Here is a 25,171-nt window from a genome sequence, read left to right on the forward strand (position 1 = left end):
AAACCATACATTTTCAGTCATTCGCGTCGTGTTTGGATGAAGAGGGTTGTAGAGTTCAGAGTTCAACTTTTAAGGCTCAGATCTTAGGACTCATTTTAACCCGACCCCTCTGCAGGTGAGCCTCGGGAGTCTGGGCGTCATCCTGACCCCTCGACCCCGTGTCCGTCACACAGACCACGTCCACCCTCTTCACTGGTTGTTGCTGACCGTCCAAAGATTCTGTCTCAGCCACAAGAACTACCATTAACTGGTTCACGGGGAGAGGTTTGGGACTGCAGATGACTGAGCAGGGAAGCTGTGATCCGAGGCAGAAGACACGTTTGTCAACTGAGGTGCTTCACAAAACCAGGAGGCTTCAGTGGAGGCTTCCGTTCCGTCACCTAGTTTGCAGGAGGAAGAACACAAGGTGCGAATCAAACACTTGCAGGCAGAGGATCCAACGGCTAAACAGCAAGTTTATTTGGGTTAGGATCAGAAACACAGACTATGTTCTGAGGGTGAGAAGAGGAGGAGAAGAAATGAAACGCCCCCCCCTCCCCGGGTTGAAGTATGGCGATGAAGTCTGAGGGGGAAAGGAGTAAGAAATGCTGTTACAATGTTCAGTGGGCGAGTCTGGAGGGCAGCGCTTTCTCTGTACAGCAGAGTTGACTGGGCCAATCTCGTGGCGACGGAACAAACAGGGAGGCGTCTCTTCGCCACAGTCCAGTGCTCTCCAGTAGCTCCACAGTCTTTCCAACAAAAAAACCTAGTTTCGGTTGAAATGAAAAACCAAAAGGCACAATGATTTCCAACTCGTTTTAATATGCACAGGAGTTGAAAGCATCAATGAGCCACCTTAAAGAGAAAAGGTCAATCTAAAATTTATAAAAAGATATAAACAATCAGAGGCCAAAACGCTGTCTGTTGCTTTTTACTCTATTATTTCCTTTAAAACAACTTTCTTTTTTTTAATCAGCAAGTAAAAATCTTGCAACAAACACAAGCTTGTATCCACGTCGGCTACAAGGCAACAAAATTGTAAATCTTTAAAGTGGCTCGGTCTAGTCTGCTCGTCCATGACTGTACACCCTCTCTACATTTGCTTTGTTCAGTGATAAACAATCCCAACACAAGCCCACCCAACATTTTTAAAAAAGAAAACAGGGTACACCCCCTTTTTTTTCTGACCCCCCTCTCAGTAGTTAGCAGCCAACTAGAGGATCGTCCAGTCCTCCTGACAAGGGTTGGGGTCACGTGTGACCGAGCCCATCACCACCACGGACTACGATTAAAAAAAAAAAAACCAAAACGCCAGTTCCAATTCTTCAGGATGTCGTCATAACACATATGCAAGTCAAAAAGAAATATTGCTTTCAACTGAGAAAACAAAAGAACGTCCGTCCGTCCGCCCCCATCATCGTCGACAGCATGTCAGCTGCAGCAGCTTTGTACAGGCTTTTAAGTAAAGAGACAGCGAGGAGGTTTTACACGTCACAATCGAACGATGACCGCTTCATTTAAAGCAGTGGAACGGTTCAGACCTTCACTCTCTCCAAGTCTTTGAGTGAAGGTCCGGGTCTGGAGGCAGATTCTGAATTTGCCTCGCAGACACGTGTGCATAAGACTGAAGAAGAAAAAAAAACAACAACTGTAAAATATGGTCTCTAAAAAAGGAACACTTAAAATTTTGCATTAATATTCACTGGTGGACGTCCTGAACTGAAGGGGTGAGGCGGGGTGAACGGCCGCCGTGACGACGGTAGGTTGTCGTCTTAAAAAATGTTTTCTCGCTCTGCTGGATCATTAGGTTGCATGTTTGAAAAAAAAAAAAAAGTCATCTTCACATTTGTGTTTTTAAAAGAAACATTCAATAATCCAAAAAAAAAAAAAAAGGTGACGTCATTCAGTCACAAATCCCGTCAGTCAAGTTCGCTCTGAGTCCTCGTGTGCCGCCCGCTCAGCCCGGACACGGCTCTGTGGTTCAGCATGGCTTTGCTCTGGGACCAAACCTTTAGATCGGTGAGAGAAGGGGCGTCGGGGTGCAACTCTATGTGACTAGGTGTGTTCTTGTGCGTGCGATAAACACCGGAACAATCTAAGGGAGGGGAAAGCACAAAAGAAACCACGAAAAACAAACAGCAGTATTTCTTCCCCATTTGGTGATATGATGGCTTTGAACTGAAGTATGCACACAATCGCTAAGATCAAAGTGTGTGTGTGTGTGTGTGTGTATGTGTGAGTGTGTGTGGGTGCGTTTCTGGTGTTCTGGTTATCCGTGTGAAGATTTGGCAACTGAATCTGAGGAGTCCGATGTGAGATTTGCTGGATTGAAGAAACTCCGCCGCGGTGCGGAGGCGGTTCCATGTTGAAGCGGAGCAAATCCTTCCGTACCAGGTTGCCGGGTTGGAGAGGTGGATGAAGGTCTGTGGTGTTTCCGGAGCACCTGTGCAGCTGGTTTCCTCCGAACACTCTGCCTCTCTTCAGAAGTTGAACTCCTTGGTTTGCATGTTGGACGCTGGGTCGAAGCTGAAGGTTCCTCCTTGAGTGGTTTCGGGGATCAGCGTGGGGTCTTCGTCGATCTGAGAAGAGGTCAGAGGTCAGAGTCGGGAGCGCGCAGGACGTCGGCGCAGGCTACTCACGTCGTCTCCTGAAAAGTACTGATCAATAATCTCAAAGGCTAGTTTGTAGATGTCCTCGTTCTCGTGCTGTTGTAGATTCTCAATCTTCTCCAAACCTGGAAGAAGCAGCCGGAAGGTTAGCGCGGGCGAGCGGTCTTCAGCCACGCAGACGTGGACCACACACACACCTCCACACTCCTCGATGATCTCAGCGATGTTACTGGCTTCATCTCCCGCCATGATGAGAATATTCTTCAGTCCGTCCAGAACCACCTGCACCACCTGCGAGTCTTTCACCGACAGCAGGTTGCAGAACGGAGGGATGACGTTCTGGTCCACCAGGAACTCCACCTGCACGCACACGCGCCGACATTGGCAACAGTCACCGACTGCAGTTAAAACCAGGCCGGCTTGGTTTGGAATTGTGGCGAGCAATTTTGTAGAGTTTTTATGACTGACTTTTTTTGTGACTTCTTCCATCTTGTTCCCACATCGAAGGGAAAAAAAAAACCAATTACCACACCAAACTTCAACTAATAAAAACTAAACCGAAACGATCCAACATGAACACTAAAAACTAAATGAATTTGAATGAATTCTAAACTAAATAACAAGGAAAACTAATGAAAAATCCAAAACCATGTCACACACACCAAGTCAAGTAAACGACCCGTCAGCTCCATATAATATATAATCAGATCTGTTCCAGCAGATGGCGCCATGAGGGAACACCAACAGGCACCAGAGCTGTGTCGACACACTGAAAACGATTCCCTTTGTGGAAAACCATTTTTGTGTGAGTGAAAGGGTAAAAACAGCCTCGCTACATGTAAACAAGGCTGGGATCATGTGAGGCAACACTGCCCACTCGTCTTCTGCCCTAAATGACGTTCAGACTCGCTGTCAAACTCTTCGCCTGTTGTTGATCATGACGAAGCTCGTGCGTCCTGCTTTCAGACTCCAGCTCTAAAGGGCTCAGGACTCGTACTGAGAAGACTGACTCGTGTGCAGGTGAACCTGGTCTGTGAAGAGCCCACTTCTCTTGGAACTTCCACAAACCCTTTGAAAAGTCAAATCTTGTTGCCACCGTCACTAATAAAGTTAAAATAATGTCTCATCCCACAAAGGAAAAAAATAATTGGATTAAGCTCAGTAAGATTTGTAAAAAATGTGAGAGAATACACATCATGTTGTCGCCACATCAATGATTCCAACAGCTCTTGAGCCAGTCAAAAGGAGCCATTAAGGCTGTGCTTCATGAATGAGCGGCTCAGGCTTCACTCAGTGGAGCCAGGTCTCACCTGGTCTTTCCTTCCACTGATGGTGAGATTGCTGATGGCCCACGCCGCCTCCTTCTGAGTGCCAAAGTCCCCCTGCAGAGACACCAGCTGTCACCGAGAGCTTGCACCAAAGCCACTGAAGCGCGGCCCGAGAAGAATCACAGACGCCGGTTCCCTCAGTGTTTCAATGTGAAGCACATGGAGGTTCTGGAGGCAGCGAGCTCATAAACTGGAGGTCTCCTCTGGGCTTCACAGTGAAATACAGAGGCGACTAAATGGCTTAGTGAGGAACAGTGCATCCATCTAGAGATGCGAGCGTCAACAAGCGTGAATGACTGCACTGGTTCAAAGTGTTCTTCACGTCCAAACCTTGGCCAGCTGCTGGATTATCATGGGGATCAGTCCGGCATCGATCACCGCCTGGACCTGCTGCTGGTTTCCAGCTGTGATGTTGGACAGGAACCAGACGGCTTCCTGCACAGCCACAGAACAATCCCGTCACTTGTACACGCAGATGGGAGTGAAAACAAAGCCTTTACCTTATTAATCTTTTCCTTGGGATGTGTGAGCAAGTTGGGGAAATGCGAAAGGACGTCGCAGTTGAGGACGACCTGCGTCTGCTCGTCTGTGCCCGTCACGATGTTTCCCACCGCCCGGAGAGCTGCCGTCTGCGCGGGTCGACAGGACCAGTGACTGTTCCGCTCGCTTGACTCGGTGAGCGTCGATCAACTGACCTGAACTTTGACCTCTTGGTGGCTGAGGAGAGGCACGAGAAAAGGGACGACGCCGGAATCGATGACCATCTGGATCTGCTCGTTGCCACCGTCCGTCAGGTAGGACAGAGCCCACACCGTGTCCACCAGAATCTAACCAGCACACGCTCACATTACAACAGGCTGCTGCGCCGACCAGACCCGACCCGACCCTTGCTACTCACGTTTATGTCAGTGTGATATATAAGGATGCAGAGGGCAGGCAGAATCTGAGGGACAAGACAAGACCAGATGTCAGTGAGCTGGAACACAGCAACTTGGCTTTGAGCTACTGCGACTACTGACCCTGCAGAACACTGACTTTATGATATCTAGATGAGCAAGTGACACTGCAGATACAATTCCAACTGACAGTTTGCAATATATGTGTGCAGTGAAGGGTCGATGAGGTTTCATGAGACAGTGCCTTCATTTTCAGTGGCCACCAGATGGGACTGTCTGCTGTCGAATGCTGTCATTTATTGATCATTTCTAAACCAAGAGCGCCATCTAGTGGCCCCTGAAAATGAGGACACTGTTGCACGATACCTCATCTACCCATCACTGTCTGCGAGAAAATAAGTCCATGGAAACAACTGCAAACATTTTTAAAAAGCATCTGGGATGGTTAGGAATTCAGTGAGAAGTGTGGAGAGAGTGTCAGACACACACCTCTTGCACCGTCTCCATTGGAGGAGGTGGGTCCTTATTGCGGCACAGATTAACTATCACCCAGGTGACATTACGCAAAAAGGTGATGGGGATTGACGGGTTGATAAACGACAGCAAAGGCTTGACCACACCCAGGGAGATGACATAATCCCTGCACTGTGGACCGTCACCTGCAACACAGAGAAGAGTTTCAACCGTTATTGGCTGGAACAGATCCAGCAAAGGTGATGACGCAACACTCACCTATAATGTTTCCTAGAGCCCATACAGCCTGTTCACAGACGTTCTGATGGGTGGAGCGTAGAAGTTCGAGGAACAGCGGCACCGCATCTGCAACAGCCGGAGTATCAATGAGAAACACACAAACATGGGACGTTCAGTGAGGCACAAATCAAAAGACAGAGATCCCTGATAAACGAAGACGTCTTTAAATAGCCTTTACAGTTTTGGTTGCAGGTTCAGTGACATTTTCTTTGTGATCTCGGATAATCCTGATAAACACATGGTGAAAGTAGGTCATAACACACAGATGTGGGTGCTGAAAGTGACGTGTAAAAAACACTCACATGTTTACACTCAGAGATGTTCAGAGTCGCACATGAATCTATTATAAAGACGCCCATAAATGTTTAAAGCTCTTATCCCAGCACCTCGATTGGCTTTAGATTAACCACACATATTGCCACAACTCCCGATTGTTCAGGTTCAGATGAAAATAAAAAAGGTATTTCATAAGTTGAACATATTTTAGAAATACAGAAGAAGACATTCCATTTCCTCTCATTTAGAATGAATATTTGGGGAATCAAAGAGGTTTGTTGTTCATGGATGAGGAAAACTGTGCACAGATCTTGTTACATGAGCTACACAGTTTCTGAGTAGCTTTACAGTAATTTTTAATACTAAACTGTCGGTCGAGCATTTCACATTTATTTACTAACTTTTCTGAGCTTTTATTTTGGAAAAACCTTCCTTCAACAGGAACCACGGCACTCAACGGGACTCAAACTCATAAACTTTAAAAACAAATAAGCTTTTCTGTATTGACAGCTGTTTGGTGGAAACATGAATGTGCCTTTCCAGTGTTTGTTTTGTTGAAAGTACTGTGCCTGACAATGACAGTTAATGATTCATATTTTAAGCACAATTATAGTTCAGTGTTGTCGTCGTCTCGGTTGATATTTCTGTCCAAGAGCGATTAAATTTTTGATTTTTATTCTGCAAAAACAGTATGTGAGCAGGAATAAAATTGCTTCTTTAGAGGTGAAGTTCTTAAACAACTCTCAAGCACTTACACCACAGTAATACACCTTACATCTCAATACAACAGAGCAGAAAGTCGAGCTCACACAAAAGAAAAATCTTAATGGACAAATGAACAAAGAATTTGATAGGATTGAAAATAAATAGGGACAAAAAATAAAGCATTGTATAGCTTATTTATTTTTTATCTCAAACTACTTGACTGAGCTGTTAAAGAGGACACCGTCTTCTCGGGTAGTTGATCTGACCTAGTTCTAACACTTTTAAAATGAGAATATGGCAGTAGATTCTGCAGACACTTGAGGGGCGGCATGAAAAACAAGCTCGATCCCATCATCTCGGCACCATGCGCGGCGTCAGCTGCTGAGCCGTGAACGGCCCTCAGATCTGGACCTGCTGGACTGGATCCTGCTTGTGAAGCTCACAAACACTACTTGGCAGAGCCGTGGACCATTTCAGCATCTGAGGCTCCGATGGAAAGTGGCGAGTGGAAAATGAGGTGACCATGAACAACGGCGCTTTTCTGCTATATATGGGTCACATTTTCTTTTTTACCCCGTAACATAGGTGAAACAGACCAGTGTTGTGCTTTGAAATTCCAAACTTAGAAAAGGGGGAAAGATTAGAACAGAGAAGGGGAAAGACAATGCAGCTCATTGAGAGGTGAAAACAAATCTGCAGGAGTGGGCCGGCTGAGTTCGGGTCACACTTACTAGATTTAACCACCGCCTGAGTCTGTGCTGACGTTCCCGAGGCGATGTTGGTCAGAGCCCAGGCTGCTTCAAACTGGAGAGAAGGGCTGCAAGACAAAGCCAAACACACATCAAGATCAGGCGGAGGGGGGGCGGGGTTCACGACAAAAGTAACTATTGCCAAGATGTCAGCTTAATTGACTCAAGTCACATACACCGAGAGGACAGGAATGAAAATTTAAGTTTAATTCCAGGTGCAGATGCTTGTTACGCTTCACGGGGCTCAAGCACAGCATTGGCAAGATTCATCTGGTATTCCATTGACCACTCTGACCGCAGCTGAAATGCAATACTACACTATTGAAAAAGACGAGACAGACCCACATTTCAGAACAGGGTTTCCCGAAACATGTCTTTTTGGCACAGAAAAAAAGATGTATTCAATGATCTTGTGGTATTTTGATTCAGCCTCATAGCTGCTCACACTGTCAGCACTTAGTGCTGGTCACGACAAAGCTAAGAACATCTCACTGAAGTTACTCTCTCGATCTCACACAGCTACAATTCAACCCTGAAACAAAATAGAGAGAACACAGTCTGAGACATGGCGACACAACACTCTTCTACAGTGCCCAAGCTTGACCATCGGTGCCTCCTCCCTCTCAGTTTGCAACAAAACACAGAGACGCAGCACTTGCTACAGGACAGACATGTGAACTACATCGTTTTGACTTCTCCTAAGAGGTGACCGCCCTCGGGTCACACTCCTCCCCCACTTCTCTGGGCTTCTCAGCGAGAAACACTGAGTAATGACACATTAATGCGCAACGGGTACGGGCCAAACAGAGCAGTACCACCAGAAACCATGGGCCCAGTGTTGCTCTTACTACCAGTTTCATAGCTCCAATGAGACACGAAGAAGACAATGTCTGAAATGCTCCGTCCTCCAGTCGTGATACATTCCACGGCCTCACCACCTTCTACAACGCTGCCTCCCAATCCTATTCTGTGCAAGAGGTATGTGACCAATACTTCTTCCACAGTTTGTTTTGGAGTTTGTTGCCGTCATCAACTTTTGACTGTGGGCTGCTCCCCCTGGTGGATATATTGGTGAAAAGCAATAACAACGCAAAGATCACATGGAAGCTTGTGATCAGTGACTTGGTGGTAATTGGAGGGGTGCAATTTATTTTTGTACATAAAGGGAGCATAACTGGGCCTAAAATGTTCCGACGTCTGTTTTTCCATCAGCGATTGCACACAATACATTTGTGACTTTCATTCAGTCTCTGTTCTGACATAGATGTGCCACACTATGGGTCTTCCTCACTCCAAAGTTAGACCCACTAAAGAGCTCTCGCACACTCATAGAACTGGAGTTGCATCCACAAATTAAGAACACACTCGTGACAGACTCACACCGAGTCTAAAGCCAGGAGATGATCCATGAATAAACACACAAGTTGTTATTCATGGAGTCAGTCGGTTAAAATATAACGTTAAATATGTATAGATTAAATGGTTCAGTAAAACTGCAGCACAGTCACAAACATGGGAAACAAATACTGAGCCAAAGTTAAATCAATTGAACAACAACAGTGCTCCATGGAATACAAACTAAATCACCATTTATGAATCAAAATAGTCAACAAGTCTATAACACAAAATCCCAAACGGCTGCTGTTGTTGTCCATTTGCTTTGCCATGATGGATTTCTCAGACTGCATCATCCATCTAGCCAAACTATTTTGTCTCGGTGAACACAAGGTCCTGGGAATCTGCAGCTCTGAGGAGGAGGAGGAATGCTGTTATATTTGGCTTGGCCCGGGACCCCCCTCTGCATGTTCACACACACACCACTGACATGGATATGGCATAACACACACACACACACCTTGTGCGGCAGCCACGACGTGATGACATAACATTTAGAACGAATCGCACTCGGCAGGCAAAAGGCGCACACACTTACTTGTCATCTCTTTCTAGGCATTTCACTAAAATAGGCAGGATCCCAGACTTTATCAAGTCGTCGATGGGCGGGTTTCTGTCGCTGGAGAGCAGTTTTCTGAGGGCAGGACACACAAGAGCGTCCGAGTTTATGTGAATATGTTTCACAGCGTGAATACATTGGAACTCCAGGCCTGAGGTTGTGGTGCGGACATGTGACTCACCTGGCTGCCTGCACGGCACTTAGCTGAATAACTGCATTATCACTGGTCGCATTCTGAGAAGGAAAAAAAGAGCTTTTGAAGAGCTTTAAAAGCAGATGGATCAGATGAAATTTTATGGAATATAATTTACCTGTAATATGCAATCAAGTGTAATATTGTGCTGCAGAAAGAAAGAAATGAAAATGAGTGACTGCAAATTAGCTACAAACTTTGATATAACAATTCAAATCCCGAGTGATTCTGAGCGTCTCCCTTCAGCAGAAGCTTTAGCTCCTCAGAGCAGCCATGCATCTCCCCACGCTGACATGATAGTAGCCCACACTGGCTCAGTGTTGCCACTAAAATCCAGTGGGTTCAATTCAACATTTCCAAAATGTCTACATGAGTGATGCACAGACCCGAGCCCCGCCTTCTCCAAGAGTCTCAGAGATGCACCAGTTCATGGACAGACTCAACAAAAGAGACCTTTATTCCTCTGACTCCCGACTCTTAATTGGCCACACGACACACCCACCCCACCATTCACTGGGTCACCGCAACAAAGGAAACTCTCCTCGATCAGTCTGTTCCACACCTCATCCCCCGCTTGCAGCACTCATCGTGCCAAGGTGGTTCCAGTCTGGTACATCCAGAGACGGGAAGGACGCGAAGGCCTGATCCAAAGGCAGCTTTTACAGCCCTCATTACAGAGCTTTCTAAAGAGAGACGCTGCTGTCAGGTCAGGCTATGAGCTCGGATTTTGCCTTGGTTACATTGTTTCTCACAGCTGGGGAGAAAAAGAAAAAAAAAAGACTATAGGAGGACCAGATCTTGGCCACAGTAGGGAGGACTTAGTCGGCATTTTTATTTTGTTTGTCTTTTACATTCAGCAAAGTTACTGTGGAAAACAGAGGAAGAATATAGGGCGTCCTGCCGCTAAAAGTAGGGCGTCCCACTTTCAGTACAAGCCGTCCCCCACGACACCCGGTTAGCTCGAAGCATGTGTCAGATGGCTACTTTTATCTGTTCCTTTGTCAATGCTTTGTAACTCCCTGCCGGGCCACAGATGTAGATAAGAACGTTACGTACAACTCAGCACACTTCTTTGAGATCTGTGTGGTCACAGGTCAGTCCCGGGCGGATCCAACCCCACTCAATATATAAACATTAGTCACCAGCCGCCGTCATTAAACCGTCCATTCATTCATGGTAGCCAGACAACATGGGAAGATCTATCCATCATCCCTGGACTGAAAACGCTTTCCTTGAACCATTTCAGGCAGAGGATTCAGACTATTTGACATTCTAATAGACAGCAACTAAACCACCTTAACTGGTTTCTAATGGTGGGCACCAGGCCAGAATGGCTTTCACTCTCCGTCTTTACAAACAGTCTGGAGCTGGAGCACATCATGAAACAGACAGCCACACACACTCGCTAACACACACTTACTCCTTTGAAGTCTAAGTCGACATCAGAGTCCTCCAGACTCTCCTCCTGCGGGACGTTTCTCTTCTTCAGTAGATGTTCGTCTCGTTTGTTCTGAGAGGAAAAAGAGGAAAAGTTAATGCATTCATGAATTCTTCATGGCCAGGCCTATATGCTTCTATTTATAGTCTAGGCGACTGAACTTTATCTTCACTAACAACCTGAAGAGTAGCGAGGGGGTCACTCCTCTGCACAGACCGAGAGAACATTCCAGAATTAAGAAGACGGATATGATCTCCACGGCAGTGGATGTTAATATTCTCTCAGGTTCAGAAACCATCCCCCCCCAAAAAAAAAGTGTTAGAAAAGCCAAACTTTGAAAAAGTTTAAATAAGAGGAACTCCTGATCTTCCCACTGATGAAGAGAAAAAAAATCTTTAAGAAAAAAGACTTTATAGTCTTAGATACATTACATCAACGTCCAGTTATTCTGCGGCATATTTGTTGACTTAGACAGTCAGTTACTAGGTTTTTCATCTATATGAACACGAATCAAATTTACCATAACTCACAAATAAGGATGCACCGAAATGAAAGTCTGTGGCCAAAACGGAATCTAATTTTAAGTGCTTGGCCCAATACAGATTATCCAGTGTTAAGTTAAGTGTTAGTGGAGAATATTTCTACATACATGTTTGTCAAAGAAAGCTGTTTAGATGACATTTTTTATGATTCAGACTTTGCTTTTCAAATTAGAATAATACATTAAAACACAGTTTCCCATTACATAATGGGCTGACAGTGTCAACAGGAGGCTCCAGATAGTTTGTTTGAACAGTCATTGCAAACTGCAATTCATTTCTCACATTAAAAGAACTGAGAACTGTGACGACAGTGACGGTCAGAACCGGCGCTTAACACTTGAGACCATGGACAACAAAGAAATGACCAAAGAAAAAAGGTGTGAGACAAGGGTCGGAGTGGGAAAGCAAAGCTCATTTCTACTTGAGTCGAAGCGCTCCTGTTGGGTCACCAGCCGCCAGGGCAGCGAGCCGCAGAGTTGGTCCTGTCACCGCTGAAATGAAGGATTGGGTGGCCAGATTACAACAACAGTGCCTCCAAGAAAGGCGGAGTGGGTTGCCAGAATTTCGTCAGAGCTTTCACACAGCTCATTTAAACTCATCGGCGCGTTTGAGAAATGCACTCTGACATTGTGTTGTCGATTTAAAGTGAACCGTCCAGGCTGATTGTGTCACACGGCACTATTCACTTCAGTGACTCTTCACCACCAAAGCAGTTTTTTTATGCACAATCCTTGCGAATAATGTTGAAGATTCTGTGCATCGCGACTTACTTTTATGAACAATTCCAATTCAAAACTTGATGAACACTTGCAGTGCATGATGGGATTCATTCAGTGTCAGAGATGAAAAAAAAAACTGTTTGCTGCATCAGGTAAAATTGAAAGTTAAGTTTCTAAACATTCTCACAGTAAGTCGAGCGCTGTCAGGGAAACTCATCTGCTGCAGCTTCTCAGTGCTGCCTTCATGTTTCCTGATTCATGGTAGAGCGACTGGAATGCATAACTCCTCATGTGTTTAAAGAGAGGCCAATTACATAACTAAACGGTAGGAAGACATGTACGCAGTCGAGCTTTTTGGGGAGCAGTGGAGGCTGCAGAGAGAAACCGTTCGGTTGCTGAGTCACAGCTGCGAAACATAGCGACACACTATTGATCCAAAATGAACTAAATGAATAAAGAACTTGCACAGGAGAAGCAAAGACAATCCTGATTCTCTGCTTATATCCTGCTCTTTGCTTAAGGAACTTGCTCTCTTCAATAAAAAAAAAAAAAAAAAAGCTTCTTCCACCTGGATAAAGACAGACAAATATTAAAAACTTTGGCGCAACTCATTGTCAAGTTTGATCAGGAATTGGTCACCGGGACCATTCCGCCCTTGAACACACACACACACAGACACAGACACGGAGCATGTATGAGGACGAGCAGCAAGCTCATCATCATTCAGCAGGATGTGAGCGAGGAGGAGATTCCCGTGCCCTACATTCCAGAGCATCATGCTGCTGTGCGTCACCGATGACTAATCAGCCAGTGCAGCATTTTCTTCCTGCCCTCATTCGACTGAGATGGAATGTGCTAGTCTTGAGACCCCACGTCCCTCCACAGCAGGCTGGGTTTAAGGCTTAACAGCACAGACGGCGCCCTCAAGACGCCTCGCTTGTTTACCAGGAGAAAACCATCGAGCGTGTTTGTCGTGCGGAGGATTCATTTCCCTGCCTAATTCACCTCATCTTCTGCTGCCCTCCGTTCGCCTTGTACATAAATCCAGACTTATAATTCCTCGATGATGCAGGTGCTTCATGAGTGAGTTTCATTAGAGAGAGGAAAGAAATGATGGTGGTGGGGAACAGTTTTCTCCGAAACTAAGGGGGGGCTTGCAAACATGGCGTGCTAGAGACACAGAAGAGAAGAAGCCATAAAAGTGGGAGGTCATTTAGTCGGGCAATAATAAAGATATTCTCACTAAATAAATCCATGTGGATCTGGAACACCCCATGATTCATACTCCTGTTTCCTGCTCTAAAAATGTTCTCAGGGTGAAACTGCCCCGATGATGACAGAGGTCGAGCGACAGCATTATCAGGCGGTAGTTTGAGTTACAGACACCAGAATGAAGAAATCACCACTCATTTCAGCCAAAGAGCTGATGTAAAACGTGTTGAAGCCACAGCATCAAAAACCACACACAGCGTTCGTGAAGACCTGGGGCCGCAAAGCGTGCGGGGTGGGAAGGGAAAAGCGGTGTTGCCAGCTCTGGGTCTCAATTTCTGCTGAGACATTCCAAAGCTAGGGTCAGAATTTGGCACAAACAACTGCTCAGCCCTGCCGTGTATCAACAAGCAGTAGTGAGGGGACACAAGCTGAAGACTGGAACCTGTTTCAACCCCGCTGCCGACCAGAGTGTGGGTACGGCACCACGTCACCAAGTGTCCCCCTGATCATGACCAGCAGTTCTCTACCAGGTCATGAAGCAAGAGGAAGAAACTTGAGCAACAGTGTAACGCCACCACGTCAATAAGGACAAAAACCTCAGGGTAATGTTTCAACCGCCTCCGTCAAACCTTCTAAGAAACAAGGCGCTTCCAACGGCAGAGCAACTGAGCACCAGCTAACTGGCGCCAGCAAGTGAATCCCAAAGAAGAAGGAGATAACATGAACAGACGGGGACGTGTTATTGCTGAATAGAACAAGTCATTTTGTGACTTGCGGGACAAACTTCATTACATAACGGAACCTCAACACAGTACTGTCAACTTGATTTCACTCTGGTGTCTTTATGGACGGTGTTATCCTCCTCGGCAGCTGACATCTGCAACCTTTTCTTACAAGTCGCACTTCTCCGGGGCAAAATTAGGGAAGCTCTGACAACATCAACTGCCACCACAAGCTTTCAAAATATCGGGGTTGATACAAGCCCAGTGCACTGCTGCCTACAACTCCAGGCACAACACACTGACTCCAAAATCGGGTTGCATTTGGTTCAGATTACTTTCAACAAGTGACCCAACATTAGTCTTTCCACAAGCTCTAGGAAGTGGAAGTGACTCGGCCAACAAGGTCTCAGACAGAGGATGCACAACTTTTCAGTAAAGCAGAGGGTCTTCAACAAAGGTCACCGAAAGTGTGTCGGGGAACAGATTTGATCTTACCTTTCTTAACTCGATTGTGACTTCATTCCGATGTCTCCTCATAGTCTGCAAGAAAAACAATGAAGGATTAGGTGATACCACTTTCTTTTTGTGAACTCATGGCGACAGACATTCATTATGCAACTTGTGTTCATCTTAATGAAGGCTTCCTGCAGGTGTCAGACGCGATGACGTTTCAGATCAGTATCAGTATCCTCGTGATTTTGAATAGGAAGTCGTCATCTCAACTCTGAGAGCAAACCAATTGTCCCTTGACACAAACAGGGCTGAGCCAGCGTTGGTGATGAGATCCCAACACAAACATTTATGTGTCAAACATTAAAAATGTACTCAAGCCGGACCAGAACGCACAGGTTCTGTAGGTTGCTGCTGGGTTTATAATGTTATGTTGGGTATCCAACGGGCCTCCAGTTTGGAGATGGCCTCAGACCTTGTGACAGTTAACAGAGGGTCAAGTTGCTTTCCTAAATAGCCACTTAGGTAATATGGTGGGGGTCAGAATTCAGGAGGCTGCAGAAGGGGTCTCCCCAAACTAAAGAAGAAAAAAAAAGGTAGGGATGCACTGATAACAGTTTTTTCCAAAACAAGTTGTGTACGAGTACTTTCATGCAAGCACTCATTGATACCAAGGTTATGATAGTTTAGATTAGTTTTCCTTTTTTATTTAGTTTAGAAATTTTGTTTCAGTTTCAGAAAATGCTTAATTTCAGTTCTGTTTTTTATTAGTGTTAGTTATTTGCTTTTTAATCATCGCATTGCATTGGAGCAAGATTGAAGTTTGAGTTTTTATTACTATTTTTGTGGCCTATTTCAAAGATCTTTAAGAGGTTGATGTTGTGCATGGGGGTGTTTTTTCTTTATCAATCTTTTATTTAATCGTTTTTGAGGGACAAGAAATGAGAGCTTCTGTTACATATAAACTGGCGCAGCGCCACGGCTTCAGAAAAATGATCTGAAGATGAAATCTCATGTGAACGTATTAAAACCAAGTGGAAACATTGAAACACACAACGCATCACGGAGGTGGACATGAACGTGACGGTATTCTGCGTGTTTTTCATGTAAAAACACTGAAAGAAACCTCATGAGTGAGGTGTGTTGCTTGCGGAACTCAAGTTGTGCCTTCCGTCCGGACACATGAAGAGACGGATGACACGACTTCGACTTATGTCCAACTCAGTAAATGTCAAAACTTTTCCCCCCTGCTACGATGCTTCTTGGTTGGCTGCATTCTGTTTTCTTTTTTCCCCACATCAGACAGAAAAAAGAAAAGACCCCCAAAACAGACTTGTATTTAGAATGAATCTTGATGGAAGAAGTTGCGTCTCGGGGTCAGCTCGCCTGCAGGCCGTCATATTTGCGCAGGCGTGTGTGAAGTATGTGATGACACTCCTCGTCTCACACTCCACTTCAAACAATCACACAGCAATTACGCACCTCGCTTCTTCAGACTTCGTCGAACACCACAAATGAACCACTGGATCGAGAACAGAGCGCAACATGTGACAGTCATCTTCATCCAGGGAAGTAACACAAGTGACTCCAATCAATGACTTTCAAAAGTCACCAGCCCCTGGAAGGTCTCCAGTCTTCCAGGCGGCTGCGAGTCAGTGACAACAAACAACCTCTGCCCATTATAAATGACACCATCGTCATCACAAACAGGAAGTCCTGCCAGTGGCTGACACTTCCTGTCGAGATAATGCGGCAACATGCGTTCCATTGTTTGCACGCTACTCAGTTGGCAACACGAAATGCTGCTGTAATATTATAATACCATGAAATTATGATAACCACAATGAGTCAGACGTTCACCTGCCTGCTGTCACTGCTCCGTCTTACATGTCTGTTGGTCAGACATTTCCCAGAACGTAGGGAGAGGGTGACCTCAAAAGGTCGAGGTGACATGACGGAGGCCGGATGGGAGAAATGTTTTGAGTGATGAGGCAGTGCACTTCTTTGCATTCCAGTGCGCAGCATGATCCAACCGAGTCAAAACGGAACAGGTTACTTTTCCAAGTCATGGTCTGACTCATGCTGCTGGAGAAGCACAGTCAAACAGAAGCCGTTCAGATCGCTGTGGATGTGGAGGATGCCTGAAATAGCTTCGAGAATTCGCTTGGCAAACTGGGTCCGTCATAGTAGCCACGTGCTGCTCACCCGCAGTCCAGAGTCAAAACAATCGCCAAGCCCAGGCCAGCTTCAAGCCGGCGGCAACCTCTTCATGGCAAATGTTCTAATGACTCGCCAAGTCATGTTCTTGTCCTATGTTCACATGACTTCCCAAACCTAAATGCTTACTCTGTCATGTCGCTTTATCTGCCATAGTTCTGTTCCTTGATCAGTCCCAGCAACAACATCACCTTATAATGTAATTCAGTCAAGACTGGAGTCCAAATCCTCAAAAACATTTCATCTCTTAAAGTTTATTCAGCCACTGTTGGTGAGCAAACTACTAAACTTTGGTTCTGATCCAGTCCAACCACTAAAGAAGGGCGTCATAATAGCCGTAATAACACCATCACCAGCAAACACTATGTCCGATCACGACAACTGGTCATTGCAAGACCTGTTTGTCGTGTCAATAATAGATCTGAAATCTCCTACATCCACATTCCTGTTTGACATTACACTTTTGCATCCAGAAAATAAAACAAAATATTAAGGATGTTAAGGGAAGGATGAGCACTACCTCATGGTGTATACTGTAATGGAAAACAATGGCAACTTTTAAGTCATGACGAATTCAAAAGCGTAGGGATTCAATTATGAACAGTAAGGCAACTATATCACAATGATGGCAATTGCACTGGAGACCTTGGTCCAAGAGGTGACTGGAAACGACCAATATACACAATCAAAACAAACGTCCACTGGGTTGGATGGCTCTCCATTAACTTGGGATGGTGTTTATTAGAGGAACGCACTGTTTATTGCTTCAATATATTTAAAAAAAAAAAGGAAGTCACTGGAGGCAGCTCAGAAGCCAGGAAAGTGAGGGCAAAAGCAAGATGACTCAGAAACGACTACTAAATCTGAAAGTCATCTCAGAAACATCCTTAACCTTGGCTGGCTCGGTACCTTTACTAGTCACGTATAGATCATCGTATACTCCTCTTGAGGAGCAGCATCCAGGACGCAGGGACATGTGGTTCCCTCACCACCACCTGAGCTAGCTCTCACCTGGCTACATCCATCAGCTAGCCCACTGCCAGCCAGCCAGTGTTCGAACGGACCTGCCCGACTGCGTTCAGCTTCAACCCAGCCATAAAGGCTGCGGTCACTGTCTCGATAAGCACAGCGCAAACACAGGATTATAGCCGGGGCCCAGCCCCACCGACGACCGGCGTCGTATGACAGCTAACACGAGAAGCCCTGAAATGCCAATAACAGGGAGGAAGCGCCGGTCAAACCGCGCCGCCTGAGGATATATCCCGGGCGTGAGTGTGGAAGTGATGCTCATGGTGGTGGGGGCTCAGTTAGGAGGTGAATTCCAAGGTAGTTCGGGAGGGAATGGCGAACTCTGTCCTGTAGCTTAGCCCGCTAGCCGCCGCCGCCGCCACCGGGGCCGGGCGCGAGGCCCCGAACACACCGACTCCCAAACACCACATTCACGTCCTCGTGTGTGGACTCACCTCGACATCGCGACCCTTGTTTTTAAAGCTCTTAATGCGGTGGTTTTCCAAGCCGGCGTTGTCTGCCATGGCTGTAACGGGATTGCGCTGTGACTCCGGCTGAAGAGACGAGCGGCTCCGCTGCTGCTGCTGCTGCTGCTGCTGCTGGCGCTGGAGGGGGCGGAGTCCAGGCAGAGCTCCTCTCCTGCATGGGCTGTCCTGCTTTTACACGGCGTCCCCACGCAGTCCTGCTCCCACCAGCCTTCACTTCTGCTACGCATCATACAAGCCCCACGCTTGCCCAGGACAGGACGTGGATTGCCCCGCCATCGGTAGAAACCAAGCCATATTGCATCTGCACCATCCTTTTTCCACTCTACCTTCGCAGCAAATTTGAATTCCAGGGTTCCAATTTTGCTCTCAGCCATGAAACAAACGAGAGAATGACTTAAAACTGGTCATGCTGGCACCTTTAAAAGACATTTAAACGTAAGAAAATGGAATAATTACGTTCATAACTGGCAAAGAAATAACGTGATAAAGTGAAAGAGAGAAACATGAATGCATTAAATAATAGTGTTAAATTATACAATGAATTATGTGGCTTCCAATGATGCAAACGACTGCTGGTAATTGAATGTAAAACTGGGAGGATAACACAGACATTACAGGGATAAAAAGAATTGAAAATGTACAGTACAGAAATGCACTTTACAAGTGACATGTCAGCAAGACAGAAGGACTAAGACGATGCATCTTAAATATCTTGCTCTATTAGCAGTTTTCTTCACTTATTTCAAGGTGATTTTCTTTCTTGTTTTTGCAGATTTTCCCAGTCTATTTTCTAAACTCCTCATGACACACATATTTTACAGGGGTGTTTACGAGTTTTGATTTCTCTGATTCCCAGAAGTCCCAGCTACCAGAAGCTTGAGTCATCTGCACTCCAGACAAACCCTGAATATCTACTTAAACAGCCCAAAATAAGCCGTAATTTGAGTAGGGTAGGACTGCACCAAGATGAAGCCCCTCCCAAAGCCTGTAGCTTAAAGTCTGACCTCCAAATCAGTAAATCAGCAGGTCATTTATGAGCAGTGTTCACAAACACGAGGCGCTGAATAAATACAAGCCACATAAACTCTTAGCCCTCCATAAACTTTGTATAAACCTTTAGCCCAGACCCGCTAAACTATCCAAGGAATCTCGCCCAGCAGGAATTTGTTTTGCCCCTTTTCGTGTTGTACGCTACACAAGAGCAGGATAAATGTAGGGCAATTCAGGGCGAACCGTTCCAGGAGGCAGAGGATGCTGGAGTCATACAACCAGGTTTTGAATGACAAAACCGAAGGTGGTGGTGCATTCAAACGCAGAGAGTTTAATCAACAGTATTTGGGTTTCAATACATAAGTAGTGCAAACAAAGACAAGCGTCTGAAACATTCAGAGTTTCACTTCGGCAGCAGATTTCAAAACGACACGAGAGATTGAGCGAGGACAATCGATGATGTGATATTAGTAACGACACGCGGTTCAAGATATAAATGTTGGAAAGTCTTCAATGAATAGAGCTAACTATGAAATCAGCATACTGGCCCCGGAACTGGGACTGAATCTATGATCAGAAGGGTCTCAACAAAACATCCTGATGAATGTTTACTGAGGTGTATTTTACTCACAAAGGCAACATTGTTGAATTGAAGAATGAGTGGAGATGTCGGCCATCTTGTATGCTCCTACATTTGAAGTAAATAAATAGGTATAAATAGAACATTTTTAAGAGCGATCATGTGCATGAACAGGTCCGTCAAGATGGCTTCTGATCCTGAATCATATAATCCTGCCACGTAAAGTGATATGCAAAGTCAGGAAAGAACGTTGTCAGTATAGACGTCGATTGGAAAGAGACGACAAGAGGAAATCAAAAACACTTTTTGTCAGTGAACAACAACTCTAGTGTGGTAGCAGAGGAGATTTCAGAAGATCTGCTGCTCGAAGAGGATCTTCTCGTATCCCGGCGGAGGTGTGTGGTAGAAGTCGCTGAACTGGCAGTCGATAATGGCGCTGTCGTCCACTGGGAAGGCAAGAGAACGATGAAGCACCTGTGGTGTCCAGACACACCAGTCTCTTCCTGTCCTCCACTCACCATCACACTGCATAACAACCTCAGGAAAGGCTGAGCAGGCCTCAGCGCCAGTACAGAACAGCCCAAAAAACACCCACATTGATCAGCTGCGACAGACTGACTGGTCCATGACACTTCTCACAGACAGTATATTAATAGCCTTGAGCAGCAACAGAGTCATGCTGTTGTCTTGGCGGACAGAAGAGAGTCCTCAGAGACGGTGATGAATCCCTCAGTGAATATGACCAATCACCATGTTTCATAACTCAAAGACGCATTGCTATTCTTTATCCCTGCACTGAAATCTGGACATCTACTGCAGTTGTGACCTCGAAGAGCTCAAAAGGAATAGATAGCTGATCTGTGTGCTTGTGTTCTTACTAGTCGTGGGACGTTAACAAGTTAATTATGATTAATTTATTTCTACAAAAATGTGTTAAAATATTTAATTTAATTTAACAGTTTAGTCTCCAGACAACAGGGAACCTTTGTTAGTGCAGGAATTCCTGCTCCACTGATCCCACTGATGCCCAAGACACGTGGCAGCTAGGATGAGAACAACAACAACAAACATGGAGGAATCCTCCCTGAACAAAAGCAAACAGATGCTTTTGTTTTCGCTACTCAATGTCCAGGGTTTCCACTACTCTGAATGTATTTGAAATTCTTATAAAATTGAAATTCTTCTACAAATATATTCAAGACATTAAAAGCGCTTGAGTTGAAATAAGGTGATATAAAAACTGGAATATAGCCACCATCGTGATTTATTGTGCTATTGTCAAACTGATGCAAAATAATAATATAATATAATAATAATAATTTTCTTGTTTAAATGTAAGTATGGCTCCATCATTTGATTCAATAATATACCAAATGCATTCCAATTGAAAAATGTGGCTCCTTCTAGATTAATTTTTTAAATCAAAACCCACCCCCTGGTTCTTACATTTTCTTGAGGTACCGTCATTTTTATCAAGGTGGGCCTTTTAAAAACATACTGTAGCAGGTATGAATGCTGCATTAATTATAGTGACTGATAGAAACACGGTAGCCTGCTGCACCCTAAATAAAACCAGTCGCTGGCCAAACTGTTTAACAGTAATATGACCTGAGTCTATATTACTGCTCAAGTCGCTCAGTTTCCATGGAGATATCCGATAGTTTCCAACACGCTGGTTGAGATCTCACTGAAACAAGTGGGCCTCATAGAAGAGGCAGGTGAAGGTGTCTAAATGTGGTTAGAAGCCTCAGTGGGTTCATGGTGTGCTTTACTACTGCTCTCTTGTGGAGTGTTTAGGTCACTGCTTTAATAATCGGCTCCAGTCGAGATGAAATACTTCACTATTTTGTACTGCAGTAAGACAAGTCAGGTTCGTCTTCGGTCTGATTTGAACTTACCATAAACAACAGGATATACTGTGCCTCGGATCCCTGAGGCAGGACAGTGCATGTTCTTCCCGTTCAGATATAAATTCAGCTCCACGTGGTCGTAAGTGACACCCTGAGGACGACAAACAACAAGTCAATCATGGCATTATTTACTGCAACAAAGCTCCGCTCCATTGTTTGTGCATGAATGTGTGTGACCTGTGCTCTGGGGAGGACACCTAAGCACACACACACAGATTTGACCGACAAGATAACAAGCTCACCCCAAACAAACACGGGGTCATCTTACAATCTCACAGGGAGAAACAAGATGCTGCAGGGTTCTTCAAGACTCGCGCTGTTGATTCATTCAGGTTGATTCATTCTCATACATAAATCACATGGGACGGCTGAACCTGAAGAGGCCAGTGAGAGTCACCAAGCCAACTTAAGTTAATCATTTACAGTCTACGCCTTGAATTGGGTCTGGAAACTTCACCCAAAAAACTGCGGCGTTTGCTTGTTGAAAGCATGTTCTCAGATAATCAGATATTTCTTGTGGTTTCTGGCATGGTTGCATACCAGTGTGTTCAGGCAGAGCTGGTGGAACCACTACAGGACAGAAATCAAAAATATGTCACTCATGATTAGAAAGAAAGGCTGGCTCCACGCAGAGAACACTTCTAAAGCAGAGAAGTGATCTTTAACTGGAGAATTTGGTCGTATTGCATGCAAGGATTTTGTTGCAGTCATGTGCATTAAAATAATAACAGCGATGTTTGTTCACTGGCAAGGGACATGAAAGTTTAAGACAGCAGTCAGGACATTGTTTCCTTTGCCATTTACAAGTATTTATAGTATTTACGCCACAAATTCAAAAAATTCTGGCGGAAACCCAGCACTGTGTAGATGCAACAATTTGTACAAATCCTGAAATGAGAAAAACATTCTTGTAAGATGTTCCTTAGACATATTTGTCATAACTCCAGTTCCACAAAAATACAGTTGTTCTGCAAACATGCCCGGAGGCCGTCTTTTGAACAAGCGTTGGGAGCAGGAAAACAAATATAAATCATGGCTAAACAAGAGGAACTGAACTTCTGTTGTTAGTCACGTTGGTAATTCACAGGCCAGGTGGTTAAGATAGAACAGATAGACTCAAGGCACTGAGGGACACGACTTAAATGAGTCAGGTCCAGGACCTTTGGGAAAAAACAGGTGACTCCATTACAGTCACAAATCCTGAGCAGGGGGCAGTGTGGGTTCCTCGGTGGGCTGAATGTTCGGATATTTGCTCAGGTTCAGTGGCATGCAGAAGTTTTCCTCAAAACAAAAATCATTTCCTTGTAGCTGTCTGATGTCTTCAAATCTCTCTTGAGAGAGACGGGGATTAAGGACGGACATCAATACTGGTCATCAGTTGCATTAAGATTCAACCACACGCAGGAATGATGTTTGAAATAAAGATGTGGCCTGATCCAACAATAATGTGGTTGAATCCTACTTCTGATTGAATATATTTATATATACACACCAAAGTCATACAGAACGGACTCACCACTACATCCCCCTCCTGAGGAAGATTGTTCGCAGGTAGTCGATTCTTCTCTTCATTATTGTAAGTCACAGACCCATCATGCCTCAGGACAAGGCTGTTGGTGTCTCTGCCCAAAGGCACTTGGTTAAGATTCACCTTCTGCGTAGCCACACCCACTCCCCACACACCTACAACAAACAGCCGCAGAGTTAGTCAGCTGTAAGGAAAACAATGTACCCAGCTGAAGCAAATGACCACACTGAAAACCCAGTCTTCTGCAACAACAGACAAAGGAAATCACATCCATGATGGCATTCACTGTAACACCATGACCTTTAAAAGTAGGACCTGGTGGTGATGGTTAATGTGCAGATGGTGAGTGTACTGATGATATTTAAACAAAAAGCAAAATAAGGCAGACAAGAGCATTGTGCAGTTTGAAAGCGTACCAGTGGACTGGACCTTGAACTCAAAGTAGCTTTTGTTCTGCTGCAGAGGAGCGTTGGCCAGACAAGCGCCGGTGCCACATATCCTTCTACCACTCTTCACTATGACTACGTCTGTACCTGCAAAACAGAATCAAACATCAGCTCCGTAGTTTCATTTAAAGCACGAGAGATAACAGCAGAAAACATACTGTTAATGTGGCTGTCGATCACTATATGAAACGTTTGTTAAAAAGCAATATTAGAAACTTCTGCACCATTTGTTTTTCCAACAGACTACACCGAAAGACAAAAGGACAAGCACTACACTGTTTACTCAACCGCTACAATGAGGGGTGACACACACTGATATATATGCACACGACAAAATTTGAAGACAAAAGGAATATTTCCACAGTTTTCCGATGCATCACAAATAAATCATACGAGTTCAGATTGACTCTTGGACGAGACCAGAGCCATCCAACGTCTTTGCTGGGTGGGTGTTTCATATATGGACACTGATTTACAGTCTTGTTGCTTAATAATAAACTGAATTAACGGTAAATGGACGTGGGGACTAAAGGTAAGATGACAACAGGTGAGACTAGAGACGATGACGAAGTGTAACAGACTACGGGCGTGACGATTCAATAGTAGTGTTTAAGCCCGAGGATTTGCTCCGGCAACCCTTGATGGGAAACGCCTTAAGAACAATAACATACCCTCTGGTTCCTCACATTTCCTAAAGAAATAAATCATGTTTCATATCAGATTTAACCCACATCAAATGTGAAACTATGACGACCACGACATGTGTCATCAACGCATGACACACGTGACTATTTGATATGCTTATCATGTTACATTAAAACGGTCGACTGCAGAAATCTCGGCAAAAAATTTGCATTCCAAGTCAGCGCTAACAAACTGATAGCATTTAGCAACTGACAGCACCAGCGGCAGTCACGACACGGCCACACACCGAAACTAATTAATGATACGTCTGTATCAAAGAGAACATGTTTACCCATGTTGTGAGTGTCTAATTGCACAGTTGGCATTTCTTTGAGCTGAACATGGCCTGATCCGCCATCTCCGCAGCAGTTCAGACAACACGTAAACATCGCCGCCATTCTCGCTAGACTCGGACACTTCCGGTAACCAACGAGAGCCGGTGACGGAAAGCTGACGTCGGCGCCAACAGCGACCCCGTGCGGCGAAGCGCGGAACTGCATAAGCTCTTGCAACCACAGTGTATCCAATCACAGCAGCAAAGATCGGCAGTTGCTCCTGATGGCATGGAAACAAGGGAAGAAAACCAAGGTCAACATTTTATACACGTGACTAACTGATTATTGGATATCGATGTTACATAACGACAATTACGGAAAAGTCAGGTCTGGCCTTTTAGCCATATTTGAAGGGACTTGTCTGCCTTGTTTTCAATCCACGTCTCACTTTAATAATCGGCTGTTTGATTCCATAAATACTTGAACAATTGTGAAGACGCTCTGTTTTGTTTTGACTCAC

The 25,171-nt window shown here is 45.0% G+C and overlaps 2 protein-coding genes across 2 annotated transcripts; both read right to left on the bottom strand.

The window, feature by feature from the left end:
* Window positions 1–781: 781 nt before the first annotated feature.
* kpna3 (karyopherin alpha 3 (importin alpha 4)) lies at window positions 782–18,340 on the bottom strand. The gene is made up of 17 exons (XM_053878131.1): window positions 18,206–18,340; window positions 14,571–14,615; window positions 10,863–10,952; window positions 9,561–9,590; window positions 9,431–9,483; window positions 9,229–9,324; window positions 7,278–7,363; window positions 5,545–5,631; window positions 5,302–5,471; window positions 4,815–4,859; window positions 4,612–4,743; window positions 4,417–4,545; window positions 4,247–4,351; window positions 3,899–3,970; window positions 2,786–2,948; window positions 2,619–2,713; window positions 782–2,558 (listed from the first exon to the last, which is right to left on the bottom strand). Exons 1-17 carry the CDS (start codon window positions 18,272–18,274, stop codon window positions 2,460–2,462), a joined length of 1,566 nt encoding a protein of 521 aa, XP_053734106.1. The 5' UTR covers window positions 18,275–18,340; the 3' UTR covers window positions 782–2,459.
* A 1,186-nt stretch (window positions 18,341–19,526) lies between these two features.
* On the bottom strand, window positions 19,527–24,809 carry spryd7b (SPRY domain containing 7b). The gene is made up of 5 exons (XM_053878134.1): window positions 24,669–24,809; window positions 23,663–23,779; window positions 23,235–23,401; window positions 21,707–21,809; window positions 19,527–20,254 (listed from the first exon to the last, which is right to left on the bottom strand). Exons 1-5 carry the CDS (start codon window positions 24,772–24,774, stop codon window positions 20,157–20,159), a joined length of 591 nt encoding a protein of 196 aa, XP_053734109.1. The 5' UTR covers window positions 24,775–24,809; the 3' UTR covers window positions 19,527–20,156.
* Between the last annotated feature and the right edge of the window lie 362 nt (window positions 24,810–25,171).

This window comes from Synchiropus splendidus, chromosome 10, assembly GCF_027744825.2.
Source record: "Synchiropus splendidus isolate RoL2022-P1 chromosome 10, RoL_Sspl_1.0, whole genome shotgun sequence".
Lineage (NCBI taxonomy): Eukaryota > Metazoa > Chordata > Actinopteri > Syngnathiformes > Callionymidae > Synchiropus > Synchiropus splendidus.

What these genes read in the sequence shown, in the direction of transcription:
- kpna3 (XM_053878131.1), bottom strand. Translation starts at nt 18,274, where the DNA reads ATGGCAGACAACGCCGGCTTGGAAAACCACCGCATTAAGAGCTTTAAA. An exon ending in CCAAGGAAAAGATTAATAAG is followed by an intron (nt 4,352 to 4,416) that starts GTAAAGGCTTTG and finishes GTGGCTGTGCAG; the next exon opens with GAAGCCGTCTGGTTCCTGTC. An exon ending in GATCATCGAGGAGTGTGGAG is followed by an intron (nt 2,714 to 2,785) that starts GTGTGTGTGTGG and finishes TGCTTCTTCCAG; the next exon opens with GTTTGGAGAAGATTGAGAAT.
- spryd7b (XM_053878134.1), bottom strand. Translation starts at nt 24,774, where the DNA reads ATGGCGGCGATGTTTACGTGTTGTCTGAACTGCTGCGGAGATGGCGGA. An exon ending in ATTAGACACTCACAACATGG is followed by an intron (nt 23,780 to 24,668) that starts GTAAACATGTTC and finishes TCTGTTTTGCAG; the next exon opens with GTACAGACGTAGTCATAGTG. An exon ending in AGTATATCCTGTTGTTTATG is followed by an intron (nt 20,255 to 21,706) that starts GTAAGTTCAAAT and finishes TTGCCTTCCCAG; the next exon opens with TGGACGACAGCGCCATTATC.